Source organism: Artemia franciscana, unplaced genomic scaffold, assembly GCF_032884065.1.
Source record: "Artemia franciscana unplaced genomic scaffold, ASM3288406v1 PGA_scaffold_1180, whole genome shotgun sequence".
NCBI lineage: Eukaryota > Metazoa > Arthropoda > Branchiopoda > Anostraca > Artemiidae > Artemia > Artemia franciscana.
Genome location: NW_027062618.1, coordinates 1,891,456 through 1,909,913, shown reverse-complemented (window position 1 = coordinate 1,909,913; position 18,458 = coordinate 1,891,456). Strand labels below are relative to the sequence as shown.

Here is an 18,458-nt window from a genome sequence, read left to right as displayed (position 1 = left end):
GGGACAAAACTTCCTAACCCGACCGCCCCTCCTGAGTACGGCTTTGGCCATAAATAACATCCAAAATCTTTGAGGGTATTCTGCATAGACGTATTTAGCACTAATGTATGTATGTATGTATATATTTATTTCCCATCAAAGGAAACAGATGGAGTATAAGATAAAAAAAGCGAAAAACACACTACAGAAGAATACACACACATACAAGAAAAATAAAGAACAAATGGATATCTGACTACAAAAAACAAAACTATTGCCTCAAATTATACAAATGGCGTTTTCCTTAATTTTAGCAGAGATTATTCTAATTATACTGGAATTAATCAAATTTAGTAATGGGAGGACATAGCAGACAATTGAGGAAAAAAATGCACATATATTCACGGGCTCTATTGTCATTTAAGTTTTATCTGAAATGATGAGACATGTATAAGCTAACGACATTTATGCTTATTTCTGTGGTCACCTCTTAATCCTAAAAAATTCTAATTGAGATTTTATAATTTTGCTTTAATCATTTACTACTTCTTTATTGTTTAAGCGCTTTGCTGAAGGAAAAAATTGAGAGAGGAGGCATTATGTTTAAAGACAGCAAGATTGGACTTCATCATGTTTCGATTCTTATCTGTGGGATTTGTCGTATTCATCGTTTACAAACAAACTTCCTCCACAGTAAGTTTGCTGCTATTTATGTATTTACATGTATTTTCTCACTAATATTTATAATTTTGTATATAATAGGTATTTTTTGGTCACGCGATTATAGGCTTGTATATAGCTTTGGAAACCAGAGATTGCTAGGATAATTAAAGGGTCCCATTCCCTTGGATAGTTCTTTAACAAACATGGTATATTTTGACAATATTTAGAACCTTGGTCCTGAAAGCAGTATTGTTGATACTGCTCCCAGTTTTGGCTTCACAAGTGTGAAGCCATTCTGCATTTTAATTGTAATTGGCAATCTATTAGAACTGGTTACTTAACAGTTTGAATAGTCCGGGTGGTGCTAGCAATGAATTTTTTTGTGTGCATTTGAAGTCTGGACTGTTTGTATGTCAATGTCAGTTTGAATTTTGTGTCACTATCCAGTAGCATCACAAAGTGTGAATTTATGCTCATCATTTTTGTTGTCAAAATGAAGGACTTTGAGCTTGAAAGCTGTGGTGCAGGTTCTACGCTGAGTCCAAAATCCAGTTTTGGTTTCACAAGGTTCACAAAAATATGAGGGAAGGAGGAATTTCAGGGGTAAAAAGGTAAAGAATACGGCATTGGATTTCGACATACCTACCGGGAGTCGTGATCTCCGTTTCATGACCCTTAAGCCAGAAGTGCAAGGGGGACCTGGGGTAGTCATTTTTGGTTTTTCGTGCATCCTACCGGTATACCTTCCTCAAATTCCTCCAGGTACCCATTTAGAGATGGGCCGGCTCCGGCTGAGTTTACAGAGTCACACCACTGACGCCGGTTAAAATCAAATAACTAGTGACAGTAGGACTCGAACCTCTGTCCTCACGGACAAAGGGTCTCAACTTTAGCGTGCTTAAAAATTTTAGGGGCGAGTAACAAAATAAATGAAAATAAAAAAAAGGGTTTTTCATTACAAAACCATTTTTTAAGGCGTGAATGACAAAACATCTAGTGAGGTGAACCCCCCTTGACGCCCCAGCCTGAAAGTGGGCCTGCCCCTTAAAAAGCCTCTAGGTCTCAAAACAAATAACAAAACTTTTCTTTGAATGCAAAGATGCCAATTTCTTTGCTACTTCGCACTTTATTTTGAAACTATTATAATTTCTGAATTGTCAATGGGATTTAACTATTGACATTTGATTTACAAATGATATGGAAGAGCATGGACTGAAACAGGAAGTATGAACTAAAATGATATGAATTTACTGAAGTTTACCAATATGACTTTTGAAAAAGGGGAAGCACCTAACGATTTTTGGAAAATTTTTAATTTGACCTTCGTACTATAGAGGTAACAAAGGGAACGTGTCTATTATAATAACCAGCCCACCAATAGAAGAGCTTTAGTGGAGATCCTATCCTTGTGTGGTTTGCCAGATAATTACATAAAAGTACCCATATGGATCTACGACCGATATGGGTTATTTTGATGGACTTTGTCCTAAGGAGCACGGCAAATGCCTTGGAAGAGTATGGACTGAAATGGGAAGCTAAAACGCCCTTTGACTTGCATTATGCAGACAACTTCAGTGTCCTAGATAAGAATATTAGCAAAATGAATTAATTTTTGAGATTTTCAGAGTTTTTGGTGCAAGAATAGGTTTGAAAATTGATTTCGACAAGAGTAAATCGCTTAGACTAAGAATGAGTAAAGCAGTGATGTTGTGTAGCAGGAAGACCAATAAAATGGTTGTCTCCACTTACTTCGGCAGGGGTATTTATAAAGATGTTGGATGCAGTGAAGATACAAAAGTAGAATAATCCAGGCCTAGGGTGTTTTTTTACAGTCGAAAAGATTTCGAAGAATAGGAAGATAAGTCTAGAAACTAAGATTATAATTTTAGAAGCTACAATGATTACAGTAGTAGAGTATGGTTATATAGAGTGGAGGTTACGGATGACAGAGGAGTTAGATCTTTTCTTGAAGAATGATCTACCAATAGTTTTGGCTATCTGTTTGACTGATTAGTCTACATATCAACCAGTAAACTGAACAAAAAATGTGATTTGTTCCACTTTTTAGGACTAGAATGAGAGTGAGGTGTTACTAGTAGTAGTAATTTATATTTCAAATTCATTTTTCTTGTAGTTTTTTTTAGCTACTATTTAAAGTCTTTTTGTCCCGTCTAAAATTTTGGTCCTTTAATAGAAGCAATTTTCAGCTTTTTTTTGCTGAAGAATAATGTCAATATAGCAACAGGGTGGTGCTAAAATAATATTGGAATAGGGTTAATTTTGCGGAAACAAGAAGAGGTGCAAACAGTGTTGCGCCTCTTCTATTTATAGATGAGAAAAATTGTTGAAAACTCGACGTTGATAATGTTTCCTTTTACATTAATTTAAAAAGGAAAGCTTTTGATGGAAATAAAGAGCGAAGTGGGAAGTTCAAAACGAAACAAAAACTGCAGCATATATCTGCAAAACAAGCTAAAATGCACTGACTCGTGATATAAGCCTGTAATCACCTTTGGTATCAGAGCGGAGTGATGCTCTACTTGTCAATACGCGTATGGGGTTTGACTCGGTGCCGCAAGGCTGGGTGACATGAAATACCTGTCCCTGTAAGAAAGACCTTACAATTGAGACATTGTAGTAAGCTGTCGATACCCCATGTGCCATATGTGGTTTTGGAGTTTTGTATTTCCTCAGACTTGTTTTCCTGGGTCTGTACAATTCCAGAAACCAGTGCCTAACTGTAAACTCGAGACCGAAGCAAAAAAAAAAAAAAAAAAAAAAAAAAAAAAAAAAAAAAAAAAAAAAAAAAAAAAAAAAGCACTTTTTAGGAGCAGAAAAGTACGTCAATTCCCTACAAAAAATAATGTATTTTATAAGGCTCTCAATAGTCTTTCGCTGCTCATGACATCTATAGTTTAAATTTTACGGAAAAAACCAAGGAAGTTTAGTTTTTAGTGAAGTTCTAGTTTTTCAGAATCCTTACAACTACCCCCCCGAGGTTTGCTTGGATTAATATATTAATACTGAGATAAAAAGAACTCATGAAACTAATATGTATGTAAAATGCTAAGTTTTTCCGAGTTCGCTGAAGTTCAGTGCCCTTTAGACGGGGAAAGAGTAGAGCTAGTTGCTTCAGATGACTAAAACACGGGTAGAGGACCATTGCCTGAGTTGCATATTGAAAGGCAAATTATATGATTTATTCAGGGCCGGGTAGGAGGAGGATAACTACTCCCTCCTGACCTCGTTTTGATCCCCCTCAGACCTCAGTTTTACCCCCTCCCTCAGCTGAAATTTAGTTTCTGCAAAAAAAGCTTGTCAAAGCTAAGATAAGCCTGCATAATTCAAGTATCCAGAGAAACAGGTCAGTTTTCTTTAGTATATCTTTACCCTTATTGTACTATATGGCTCATTTTCCCTTTTTCATTTTCCTTTTCACTAGATTTGGAAAAATTGGCTCGAACTTTAGTTTTAAGACCACACTGGCTATTCACAATGAAGTAAAAATGAATAAAAAAAGAAGCAAAAGGACAGATAACAACAAGGATAAGTTTTAGCCAGTGATTGAGACACATGTAACAAAATAGGTATTTTAGGAAGGACCTCCGCCAAGCTGTCTGCTATGTTCAAAGAAATATAAAAGAAAACTAACTTTTTGAAGTACTCATGACCTTGTTGTTACCTGCCCTTATTGTACTATATGGCTCATTTTTTCTTTTTCATTGTAATTTTTATTTTATTTGGAAAAAACTGCCTCGAACTTTACGAACTTAAGTTTTTAAGACCACACTGGCTATACATAATAGGTCTTGCTGCTAAATCGCCGGGGGACCTACATAGGCACCTCAGGTGCTGGGGAGGTTGGAGTTCAGCCCCCCTCAGCGTCTTAAATTTTCTTGAACTTCTTGGCAGTTATAGTTCAAACTATAGGATAGAATTATTTTTGTTTTTTAATTGTATTTAATAATTATGTTTTTTTAATTATCCTATTTAATTAAATAGGAAGGACCTACCTCTTGTTTTACTAATATCTTCAGATTTTTGTTCTATCTGTTTTTTTTTGAACTGTAAGTGGCATCGCTTGTGACGGTTTTGACTCTGTCACTGGGTTTCCATCTGATTTGTGTATTGCCTAGAAGACATGAGCTCCTGTCGTGATTTAGTGTTTTGTAGTTCCAGTTATTGTTTGTATTTGAATCCGTTATGTATAAAGACATTTTCTTTTTCAGACGATTTCTTAGAATTTCTTCTCCGCGTGAATCAGCTGGACTTAATGGCACCAATCTGCATCAATGCCAAGTGAGTCTGAATTAGAATAGAATATAAATTTTTAAAAAATCCTATTGTTAGATACGGTGTGCGTTGTTAGAAACGAAATATTTTCGCTAGATGATGAATCGTGGAAAAAATGGGTGTCTTTGTAGCAAAAAAAAAGAAGGAGAAAATAGATTACCAAAGAAATTATGATAAAATTGGAGCCAATTGTAAATCTTTAATTGGGTGTAATGCAATAATGGAAACAAAGTAAGTAGAAAAAAACTATATTGTAAGTTCAAAGGCTTGCTAGAATATAATAAGCGGCAGTATATACAAGTGTAGAGGGATGCTCTAGTGCTCTTGATTGTTTCACGATCATTTGAAAATCAAAATGGTTACCTCCAGAATAATAGGCATGCGCTTGAAACTTACATTTTTTCTGCCCTTTTGTATTATGCCTTGTGGCTTAAGTGAATGACTCAAGTAAATATAAATTTTTATCCCCAATGCCATAATTTCTTTCCTCTCTCTCCCCTACGCTGCCAGTATCTATGATATTGCTTCATCTACTCGACTAAAAACTTGCATGATTTTCGGCGTTTGCTTATGTATTTTAATATATCCTTTCACGGGGTTACGAAGAGTGTGTATCTTCCAATCAGGTCAAGATTCGTTGGCCTCTTAGATTTTTTTTTTAATATTTACCTAAGCTGTGTTTTTTTCCCTTACTTTCGAAAAGATAGAATCTTTGAAGTTTAAACATCAAAAAGAATGACTGAACATTAAAATTGAGTGTAAGGTGCCGACCCTTCTACTAAATTATAAGGTGTCTAATAATAATATAATTATTGGTTCTAATAATTATAATAATTCTGGAATAATTCTATAATAATTCTAATAATTATAATTGTAATAATTATAAGGTCTAATAAATAAGGTGCCGACCCTTCTACTAAATTATAAGGTATCTAATAATAATATAAGTATAAGGTCTAATAATTATAATAATTCTAATAATTATAATTGTAATAATTATAAAGTCTAATAAATAAGGTGCCGACCCTTCTAATAAATTGTAAGGTGTCTAATAATAATATAATTATAAGGTCTAATAATTATAATAATTCCAATAATTCTGTAATAATTCTAATAATTATAATTGTAATAATTATAAGGTCTAATAAATAAGGTGCCGACCCTTCTAATAAATTATAAGGTCTCTAATAATAATATAATTATAAGGTCTAATAATTATGATAATTATAATAATTCTATAATATTCTAATAATTATAATTGTAATAATTATAAGGTCTAATAAATAAGGTGCCGATCCTTCTAATAAATTATAAGGTATCTAATAATAATATAAGTATAAGGTCTAATAACTATAATAATTATAATAATTCTATAATAATTCTAATAATTATAATTATAATAACTATAAGGTCTAATAAATAAGGTAATATAATATAAGGTGTCTAATAATAATATAATTACAAGGTCTAATAATTCTAATAATTCTATAATGATTCTATAATAATTCTAATAATTATAATCATAATAATTGTAAGGTCTAATAAATAAGGTGCCGACCCTTCTACTAAATTAAATAAAAAAAAACAAGTTTTTTTAAATGAAAAAAACTTGTTTTTTTTTAAATTAATTTCTGGACGTTTTTTAATTAATGCATGTTTTGATCTTGGCTCTCCACACATAAATAATTAAAACGAAATTTGCATAATATTTTTTTTTTGGCTAAATGGCTTTCTCATAGTTTTAATCGGAAGATTTTGAGAAAAACGGAGAGTGGGAGGAACCCTAGTTGCCCTCCAATTTTTTGATTACTCAAAAAGGCAATTAGAACTTTTAATTTTTTTACGAACATTTTCATTAGTAAAAAATATACGTAATTTACGAATTAACTTACGTAACAAACTTCTATATTCTTATGTTTCATTGCGTATATGAGGGTGTTCACTCCTCGTCGATACCTCGCTCTTTACACTAAAGCTTAAATTCTGTCCCAGTTCCTTAAGAATGACCCTTGAATAACAAAGGCCGTAGAATAAATAGTTGAAATTACTAAAAATACTTTAGCGTGAAGAGCGAGGTATTACGAGGAGGTAAACCCCTCATATGCGCAATAATTTCTGTTCGTTTTAAATTTTAATGCTGCTCCTCACTTTCAGTAGAAAAAAACTTTTCATATTTATTTTTTCATTATTTTTTTTTTAAATAATGCTAGAAAATCCTGCGCTCCCTTCATGGAAATTTTCTTCCCCCATGATAAATTCCTCCAAGGAAAGTTCCCCTAACATATCCTCCTCTTTTCAACCCTTCCCCCCAACCAAAAAATCCCCCTGAAAACGTCTGTACACTTACAAATAACCATTACTATATGTAAGCACTGGTCAAAGTTTGTGACTTGTAGCCCCTCCCACGGGGACTGCGGGGGAGTAAGTCGTCCCCAAAGACATAGTTATAAGGTTTTTCGACTACGCTGAATAGAATGGCTATCTCAGAATTTTGATCCGGTGACTTTGGGAAAATAATTAGCGTGGGAGGGGTGCCCTCCAATTTTTTTTTGTCACCCAAAAAGAGCACTAGAACTTTTCATTTCCGTTAGAATGAGCCCTCTCGCAAGATTCTAGGACCACTGGGTCGATACGATCACCCCTGGGGAAAAAAAAAAAACAACAACAAATAAACACGCATCCGTGGTCTGCCTTCTGCCAAAAAATACAAAATTCCACATTTTTGTAGATAGGAGCTTAAAACTTCTGCAAAAGGGTTCTCTGATACGCTGAATCTGATGGTGTGATTTTCGTTAAGATTCTATGACTTTTAGGGGTTGGTTACCCCTATTTTCTAAAATAAGGCAAATTTTCGCTGGCTCGTAACTTTTGATGGGTAAGTCTGAACTTAATGAAACTTATATATTTAAAATCATTCTTTTGATGTAGCTATTGTTATAAAAATTCCGTTTTTTAGAGTATTGGTTACTATTGAGCCAGGTCGCTCCTTATTACAGTTCGTTACCACGAACTGTTTGATTATAAGGTGTCTAACAATAATAGAATTGTAAGGTCTAATAATTATAATAATTCTAATAATTCCATAAGAATTCTATAATAATTCTAATAATCATAATTATAATAATTATAAGGTCTAATAAATAAGGTGCCGACCTTTCTACTAAATTATAAGGTGTCTAATAATAATATAATTATAAGGTCTAATAATTCTATAATAATTCCAATAATTATAATTATAATAATTATAAGGTTTAATAAATAAGGTGCCGACCCTTCTTGAAATTCTTAAACTCTTATTGCACCAATTAAGACAAGGATTTAAAGAATAAAAAATTGCCAATTTTACAATTAGAGATTTTATTGAAAGGACTTGCTTTTGAATTAGATTAACATCATTTTTTTTCGTTATTAAATTTGAAAATAACTTCGTTATATTAAATATGTTAAATTTTAACCCTCAACTTATTGTTCAAATTAACTCGGCTCTATATATGTTATTCAAAAATATTCTAGTCTCAAATCTTTTAATGGTAATTCAATTATTTCTGAATTTAAATTCGGCGCTTGTAAATAGAAAGACTATAATCCTCAAGTTAGATTTCAGGAAACCTTTGAACAAGAAAAGTGTAAATTTAGGAGATTGGTATTAAAGAAAGGTGTAGTCTTGTGATCGAATTCCAAACCCATATGTGGCACGTGTCTGACTTTAAAAGCTCCAATAATAGCTTTAATATATAAAATATACAAGCTTCGAAACAGCTTTTCTAATAATATCCTTTGTAAAAAGAAGGATATATTCATATCACTGAGAAAGACTATGTAAGCATAAAATGACACATTTTTTGCTATATTCAGGCCGTTCAAACGGGTAAGTGATTTTTCCTTGTGTCTTTTTTTTAGATTATGGTGAAAAAACCTTGATTTATTATAATTTTATGGAAGTTTTTCTACCACGGGTTTATTTCCAGACACTGAATTCTCTTGATTTGTCTTTCAGCGTTAGTTAACGTGATTTTTAAGAGGTGGGGTTATTTTTCTATCCAGGACTATTGGATAATTTGACTGCCTTTCGAAATCGTCCCAAAAATGAACTAATGAAATTAAAGGACACTTTTAAAGATGGAAGCAGTTTGGTGTAATCTCTCATAAGTCTGCCTAAGACCTAAACAGAGGGATTTTCCATAAAGAATGACTGTGCTCTTAACAGTACTCTAACGTGTCTTTATCTACTGGTTTCATTTGAATTTACTTCATAGGGGTTTGGAGAGAAATGAAACGATTATGACAAATTGCAGGAAAAAAATTACAATAAATACTGCTAATATATATATATATATATATATATATATATATATATATATATATATATATATATATATATATATATATGTATATATATATATATATATATATATATATATATATATATATATATATATATATATATATATATATATATATATATATATATATATATATATATATATATATATATATATATATATATATATATATATATATATATATATACATTTTATGTAATACGCTCTCATTAAAACTATTAAATAATAATAGAGTGAAAAAAGAATGTGGGAGTATTATATTCCCTTTTAAAGTATTCTAAGTTTTATGCATCCATTTGTGAAGGTGTTTTATTGCCTTCAAAATTGTCTCAAATTTTAAACTGTATAGACAACAAATACAACCCGTGTAGTGTTGGTAAATACAAAATATAGGTGTATTAGTATACAGCATAATAAAGATTCTTCCTCCCCCCGGGATAAAGTGTGTATGTTAGAGGCACTAAGTAACGAGCCATATTCCTGTACTGTATCTTTCTATTAATTTTGTTAATTATACTACTTCAAATTTGCTGATTATTCTATTAAATTATGCTTTATTTTGTTACTTTAAAAGTTAGCCTTTCCACCTAAACATCAAAATAGTGTCTCTAACCCATGAACAAAGCCATTCCATTTCATGATCTCTTTATCATCTTTTTATTTAGGATACCCTGGCAATCTATATTTAACTATTACTTTTTACTTATAAGTTTAGACAGCTATTAACTATTACTTATAAGCTATTAATGGTTTATTTTATTATTTTAGGGGAAAAGCTACCCTCCAGTATGCTGACGAATCTCCATTCAAGGACTTGATTTATGATTTTATTTCTCCGTCGTCTGCTGGTAAGATATTTTACTCACTTATTTGATTAATCCCTTCGGCTTTTCAATTGTTAAGGGTATTTTACGTTTCCTTTTAGCAGCAGATTTCCTTTTTAGCAGCAGATTTCCTTTTTAGCAGCAGATTTCCTTTTTAGCAGCAGATTTACTTTTTAGCAGCAGATTTCCTTTTTAGCAGCAGATTTCCTTTTTAGCAGCAGATTTCCTTTTAGCAGCAGATTTCCTTTTAGCAGCAGATTTCCTTTTAGCAGCAGATTGTTAGCAGCAGGCTCTGCTTTATACTAGACAAGCGGTTCTTAAACTGGGGGCCGTGGTTATAGTGAGCCCGTGAAGGTTATCAAATAATGTAAAAGTTAAATGTAATATTTTGTATTACATTTTTATATTTCTACAATGTAACATTTAAAGGGATATATCGTATTATTTTATATGTCAATACTATTGATAAATAATCCTAGGATAACACAGTGGGCTGACGCTGTGCTTTGAAATACGAGGCCCAGGGATTGATCCCGCTGTAGTAAGGCTGGGTGAGAGGTTTACTACTTACTTCTGTAGAAAAAGACCTAGAAATCGAAAGGCGGAGTCGAAACCCTATGCGCCTGGAGCCTGGAGGATCCTTATTTTTTTTTTTGCTATTAAACAGGGGATCCTTATCGGTTAATTAGGACCTTTGGCTATAATTATCATATAAATATCCTTTTAGTAAGCTAACTTCTTTCCCACTTTGGAACTCTCTGTTTCTTCCCTCCCCTGCTTACTCTTAAATACCATGTAATTTCACTTTTGTCCTTTCCTTGGTCTTGCAGTTTTGCTAATTAGTTAATTTCGTTTTTATCTATAGTAAATAGTTCTATTACCTATTAGTAAATAGATGGTCATAACAGTGTCGTACGACAAAAATTAAATTTTTGAGATATGAAACACAAAACCAACCTGAAATAGACATATACTATGCGCGTGTGTTTTTCATACAGCATGAAACATTGGAAAGATTTAGAGTTTTCCAAGATATAAATGGCCGTAATTTCACAGACCATGTTGCCTTATCAAATTGTATGAGCTCATAGAATTTCCATCTCATTGGCTGGTTAAAAACCAGTGTGTTACGATTAAAATCAGTTGGATAGTAAAGGAGAGTGCAGGCTATTGATTTGGAGCAGAGGGCACTCACAGGATCACCCCTGGAGGTTTATGATTGACTAGATCTCTTGAGCTCTATTCTGCGCACTTCTTGCCAGAGATAAGATAGAGTTAATTTTTTTCAGAGCATATTTTGTGAGCCTGATCTGTAAATGCTAGGATTTTTTTCACTTTTCTACATAAGCTTCTATTATCAATTATTTGACTAGATAATGAGCTCTCTTTAGAGAGAGAAAGTAAAGTTTATTGGAGCATAAAAAACAGTTCCTATACTATTTTGAGACATCGTTCCCGAGGGAAGATAAGTTTTAGGAAGAAGGGTTAATGGCTTTTGACAGCATGGACAAAATGCTATGACACTTACTCCCTACAGATAGTACACTTGTAGTCGCCGTACCGGTCATATCTGTGGCCACCCTACAGCCCAAATAACGGTGAGGGTAGAACTCGTAGAAGTCTCTGGACCGTCACCGATATCCTGCGAAAGATCGAAGGCCACGATAACTACAGTAGTAGTATCAGTGCCGGAACTGGTGGCGCTAGAGTACAAATGCTGGTGCCAGTGTTAGCCATGCATGAAAATACCCAAATTGAGAAAAATGAGTTAAACATACATGGTGATGTCGCTGAGATGATAAAGCAACATATGCATGAAAATACCCGAATTGAGAAAAATGAGTTAAACATACATGGTGATGTCGCTGAGATGATTAAAGCAACATATGTATGAAAATACCCGAATTGAGGAAAATGAGTTAAACATCCATGGTGATGAACTCGAGATGGTAGAGCAGCATATGCACACACATTTCTAGCCAAAAATATTTTTACATAAAATTACTGTTCATCTAATAATGAATTAAATTATAATCGTTTAAACAGTTTGTTCGGGATCTACCTTCGGAGGGTATTTTATTTCAATGGTAGTTTATTGATGTAACGAACAACGAGGCTGTAAAACATGTTTTCCTCTGGAGTGTGCTCAATTGGTTTTGGGTCGCAAGGGCAAATACCTTCCCTGACATTGGAACTACCAAAGACAATGAAAATGAAGAATGATTTTTGAATTATTTAAGTGGAAACTTTACAAAAAAGTGTATCTCCAAAAGTAAGAAAAATGGGAGTTTAGTTTTTAATGAAAAAGACAACTGTATGTAGTTACGGAGGTCTGACTCTGTAAACTCAGTCAGAGTAGAGCCAGCTCTAAATAGTTACGTGGAAATATCTAGGGGAGGTAAGCAGGAAGGGTGTGCGACAGCACAGGATGGCTGGCCCCAATTGCACTTCCTGGTTTAAGGACCTTGAATCGGAGATTAGCACCTCCGGTTTGAACTTTAAGGGCCTAGTGCCGTATCCTTCACCTTTTTTTACCTTTATTATATGTAGTTATGCAGCACTTGTTAGCAGCAGGTACCAAATTAAAAAAAAGAGGAATTGCACTTCCTGGCTGAAGGGCCTTGAATCGGAGATTAGCACCTCCGGTTTGGACTTTAAGGGCCTAGTGCCGTATCATTCGCCTTTTTTTACCTTTACTGTATGTAGTTATGCAGCACTTGTTAGCAGCAGGTACCAAAAAAAAAGAAAAGAAGAGGAATTGCACTTCCTGGATGAAGGGCCTTGAATCGCAGATTAGCACCTCTGGTTTGGACTTTAAGGGGCTAGTGCCGTATCCTTCACCTTTGTTTTACCTTTATTGTATGTAGTTATGCAGCACTTGTTAGCAGAGGTACCAAATTAAAAAAAAATGAATTGCACTTCCTGGCTGAAGGGCCTTGAAACGGAGATCAGCATTGCCGGTTTGGACTTTAATGGCTTAGTACTGTATTCTTCTCCTTTTTTTTACCTTTATTGTATGTAGTTATGCAGCACTTGGTAGCAGTAGGTACCAAATTCAAAAAAGAACTGTACTTCTTGGCTCAAGGGCCTTGAATCGGACATCCTCACCTCCGGTTTGGACTTTAATGGCCTAGTGCCTTATCCTTCACCTTTTTTTTACCTTTACTGTATGTAGTTATGCAGCACTTATTAGCAGCAGGTACCAAATAAAAAAAAAGAGGAATTGCACTTCCTGGCTGAAGGGTCTTGAAACGGAGATCAGCACCAACGGTTTGGACTTTAAGGGCCTATTCCCGTGTCCTTCACCTTTATTTAGCTTTACTGTATGTAGTTATGCAGTGCTTTATAGAAGCAGGTACTAAATTAAAAAAAAAGGAATTGCACTTCCTGGCTGAAGGGCCTTGAAACGGAGATCAGCACTGCCGGTTTGGACCTTAATGGCTTACTGTATTCTTCTCCTTTTTTTACCTTTATTGTATGTAGATATGCAGCACTTGGTAGCAAGAGGTACCAAATTAAAAACAAAAGGAATTGGACTTTCTGTCTGAAGGGCCTTGAATCGAAGATCAGCACCAATGGTTTGGACTTTAAGGGCCTAGTCCCGTATCCTTCACCTGTTTTTACCTTTATTGTATGTAGTTATGCAGCACGTTGTAGCAGCAGGTACCAAATCAAAAAAAAAAAAAATTGGAATTGCACTTCCTGGCTGAAGGGCTTTGAATCGGAGATCGGCACCGCCGTTTTGGTCTTTAAGGGCCTAGTGCCGTATCCTTCACCTTTTTTTTACCTTTACCGTATGTACTTATGCAATTCTTAATAGTAGAAGGTACCAAATTTAAAAAAGAAGACATTTTGATGAAAAATCAGCCATAATAAGCTAAATACATGTATAGCACCAAACCGCTTAAAAAGTATAGCTTTACTCGGAAGGTGTAGTTGCCTGTGGGAAGCAACAGATCGTTAATGTTCGAATTTTTACGGAAGAACGGCGCTGTCAAATTTAATTAATTATTTTTGCTTATTCATTTTCATGGTTGAACGTGGCAACATTTGCAAAATGAATACATTTTTCGAAATTTCGAGGGTTTAGAGTACTAGAATAGGTTTGAAAACTAACGATATGTCAAGTTTTACGGATGAAGGATAAATATACCAAAAATACCAAAAATAGTGTTTTTAGGCTATTCATGCGGAACCAAATCATCCTCGAAAGGGCTGACGTCCTTGACACCCAGACGCCCTTGAATGGGATGGAAATCGGTGATAAGAATTCCTTCAAAGGAACTGAAATTTAATAGAAGGGGGTATAGAGCAAAGTTTTGAAGAGATTGGGGCGGAGGATGACGGTGTTTGGATTTATTTCTCTTCCTTCGGTTAGTTTAGTTTCTTTAGCCATGGCTGTTTTTCCCCGTCTGAGGAATTCCTTATGGAACCAACAAAAAGTTACATTGAAGACCAAACTGCGGATATGTGACACAATGAGTGGTCGATATTACTGTATAGCGGCGAGACTTTGTCCTATAAACCTCAAAAGCCCGGGATCTGGATGTTTTTTTTTTATTATAAATGCCGTCTGTATGTCCTGCAGGTCAGGTGATCTGCGAGAGTCAGCAACGATGCCAACCGCAGTAAAGCTGGAAACTGGCCTCTTATATAAAATGTAATCAAATGAAGACACCTCTAATGGTTCGGCGACGTACTACTGTGTTCTGAAGACGCAATATTGAAGAGATATCTGAAATATATCCCGCTGTCATCGTGTAGGAAATGATTCTGCGGTTAAAAGATAATCTGACTATCCATCATCAAGTCCTTCTTGGAACTGCTTGGTCGGCTCAGGAAATACGGCAGACGCTAGGACTGAGAGTGGTTGTCTATTCTTTGTCGAATTTCAAGCGCCACGATGAGCCATTGGATTTGCAACGTGAAACAAGCACAAGAGTACAGCTTGTGCCTGCAGCCCTCGCATAAGAGTGCTCGTTTTTATGGTACTTGCCCGTCGGCCAAGTGCGCTACAGCGATCGCAGTTTCTGTCCGTCTGTCCGTCGGTCGGTCGGTCTCTCGGTACTGGTTTTGCTAGTTTGGGCACTTTCAAACAATCTAGGACGATGAAAGTTGGCAGGCGTATCAGGGACCGAACCTGATTAACTTAGAAATAGTTGCTTCCTTGATTTGGCCATCTGGGAGGGGGGGGGGGGGAGAGACAGTTAATTTGCAAAAATTAGAAAATATATAAAAAATGTCTCCTTGAAAGCCTGTATAGCACATTGGATATGGTGTTGGTACTCTACTCCAAAGGTCGTAGGTTCAGTTCCTGACATAGACAATTTTTATGAGTTCTTTCTTGCTCTGTCATTTTTAGTATTAAGTTTTAGCTTAATTTCAAAACTTTTTTTGAAATGTCTGGCCTTGACTAACACTTTTACCAAAAATACCAGATTAGATCACATTTTATGGTGATTAAATCTGGAATTTGCTATAGTATGGGCCAGAAAGTGTAGGAGGAGCTAAATCAAGCGATGGATTTAAAGCGATCAAAAATTATAGAAAAAGCTATTCAGCTTCAGAGGCAGAAATCCCGCGCAGTGGTGCTTATCATGGTCACCTCAAAAAAAAAAAAAAAAAAAAAAAAAAACATCACCGCGATAACATTGCGAAATGTTGGCTCTTCCGACCTCGTCACAAGTGCCACATGAGCTCTTGGCTCTGTTTTTTATTTTCTGCGCGGTTACTTGGGTGTTCGTTGTGTGTGTAAAGGCGTTTTGAGACAAAATTTTGTTATTGTCCGAAAAAAAGCTTACTTTAAGAATGTGAGCAAATCTGAGGAAGAACAGAAGTTTTCCAAAAAGTGCATTTTTTGCTGAAAGGTTTAGGCAATGTAAGTGAAGTTTTTGGCAGTTTTTTTTCTTCCTTGCTTAACCAAGTTCTATATGTTTTTGGAATAGGCTACTTACAATATTTGCTGAGCATCCAAGCAGTGTAAATTTTACATAAATACAGGATTTATTTTTCATTTGTAGATCGAGCTCGTCGTGCTACAAGAGTGCTGTATAATGAGCCGCTGGATTTCAATTTTGAAGCAGAGCCAAGGGAAATCGCTGTTCGAGCAGATGATTTTCTTCTTCGAGAAGAACTGCCTCTCAGTCAAGTGCGTAAATCAGGCTTTTCTTTTTGGATGTCTGTGAACTCACATGAGGATGTAGATGTACACTCTGGGTTTGACTCTAGAGAGAGTTCATGACTGTAGTGAAACCGTCACAAAATGTGGTTTTATACCACACGCAGGGAAGGAGGGGGGGGGGGTCAAATTCATCGCTTGCTCTTAGCTACTTATAAGTTCTATTATTTCTCTTATTAAGGGTTGACCATGAATGTTTGAACTACTATATTAATAGGCACCAAAAACTCCACCTTAAGCGATATAAAAATGTCTTTTCATCACGGATTGCGGGCAGAACGCCATCTATTATAAATTTGATGACAATCTAAGGGAAACCGTTCTTTTGAGCTTAAAAAAAATTCCCCTTTTGTACTTGTTTTGTCGTAAAGTTTATATTTACCGCCCACGGAAAATCTGACTTGCCTTGACTCTTCTTATGTGACGTCACCAATATATCAAGTTTATAAATATAATGTGTTTGGTTAAAAATAAGAAAGGATTAGGATCATATCTGCACACAGAGAGGGGGGGGGAGGCTGTCTAAGAAAGGAAGAATAATCCTCATAAATTGCTCTGAAGCTCTGACCCTTTGAAATTGCCCTTCCACCCCCCTGAGTCGAACCTGTTTGCACCTATGATTCTACAAGTTTCTATTTACCTAGGCTCTTATTGTGTCTTTATTTCACTTTCCTCATACGTTTTGGCACATATGGGTTCTACATGCTTGTAAAAGTGTAGATAAAAAAATGAATACACGTTAAAGACAAAGGAATACAAGCCAAACTGCCTAAGACATTGCTTTCATTTTAACGACCTTGGTTTTTGAAACCAGTCCATCATCTACGCCCGAAAACTACTTATCTTGTTTTACCGCGAATGATATTCCTTTGTATATTTATCTAAAAAAGAACATCTATTGTATATTTTGTCAGTATTGAAACAGGAAAGTTTTATTTATTTTAAGTGTAATTTTACCTACCAGAGAAGTTCATTTTTAGTCTAAAAATGAGAAGTTCATTTCAGCTTTAATTTTCTGATGTTTTTCGAAAATTTTCGAAATTTTTTTTTGTAGAATAAGATTCCTTATATTATTTAAGGAAAATGTCAATATTGCATTTTTACCTATCCATAAAGAGGCATATTTAATATATTTTAAGCGACCGGAAAAGCAAATTTCTAGTCTAATCTTCAACAAAAGCCAAACGAATATCCATCCAAATTAAGACATTGTTTTCATGTGGATTGTTTCGTCCGTTTGTAACGTGAAATGTAGTACGCAAAATATTATTTATAGTACTTGTTAGAACCAAACGCAGGGTGATGCCTTTGATCCCTTGCCCCCACCCCCGTGGAATGCCTATTTTTTGTTATGATTGTGCACATAATTTTTTATATTTTTCATATAATTTTCTTATTTCTGGGGCTTCTCAAATTTGTATTTTGCTCTCTTGAAACGTATGGCCCCTTTGTTAGTAGCTGTTGAACGGATATCCCACATAGTGTGACTTGAGGCTTGTTCAAACTTACATTTTCAAACCTTAAAAAGTAGTCCATAATATATTTACCCTTTTTTTTTTTTAGCATTTTTCGTTCCTGCGTTTGTGGTTGGTGTGTGTTATGATGGTTTTCATTTGGTTGGCTGTCTTATTAGTCAAGTATTGATTTTGACTAGGGAGAGGGGGTGAATATACTCTAAGAATTTAAATGGTCTGAGAGTTAAAGAGTCGCAGCTGTCTTTCATTACTCCCTTGGTGCCTTCCATTGGTCGTTATATCAATTAATAAATTCGGTAGTGGTAGTATCAATGAAGAAAACCGTTTTCCGTTTTTGAATTCCTCTTTTGCAAACAAATGAGACTATTTTGTTTACTTTTTTCAAATTTTGACTATAACTCTCTAATAAATAAAATGAACAGTATTGAGTTAAGCTTGGGTAAAAGTTGGATTTCATTTCACTATCAGATTTTACACAGCCTGAAAAAAGAAAAAAATAATTTTTTTTAATTAACATTAGGAAGAACATCTCTCTGGACTGCTACCCTATGGTATAGATGCATAAGATTACAAAAAGTTGACCTACGACTGGTAAGTCCAACTTACCAGTGCAGCAAGAGTTGTAGTAGCTGTAGCAAGTGTAATTGGCGTTGGGGGGGGGGGTTACTGCAATATGACGATGAGCTAACAGGAAGAGAAAAGT

The 18,458-nt window shown here is 34.7% G+C and overlaps 1 protein-coding gene across 1 annotated transcript in view; it reads left to right on the top strand.

The window, feature by feature from the left end:
* LOC136041251 (uncharacterized) overlaps nucleotides 1-18,458 on the top strand; it is an 82,686-nt gene that overhangs the window by 8,759 nt on the left and 55,469 nt on the right. Inside the window, exons 2-5 of the mRNA XM_065725857.1 lie at nucleotides 542-672; nucleotides 4,872-4,941; nucleotides 10,047-10,126; nucleotides 16,123-16,250. Of these exons, the coding sequence (XP_065581929.1) occupies nucleotides 542-672; nucleotides 4,872-4,941; nucleotides 10,047-10,126; nucleotides 16,123-16,250 (409 nt within the window). The remainder of the gene's footprint in view (nucleotides 1-541; nucleotides 673-4,871; nucleotides 4,942-10,046; nucleotides 10,127-16,122; nucleotides 16,251-18,458) is intronic.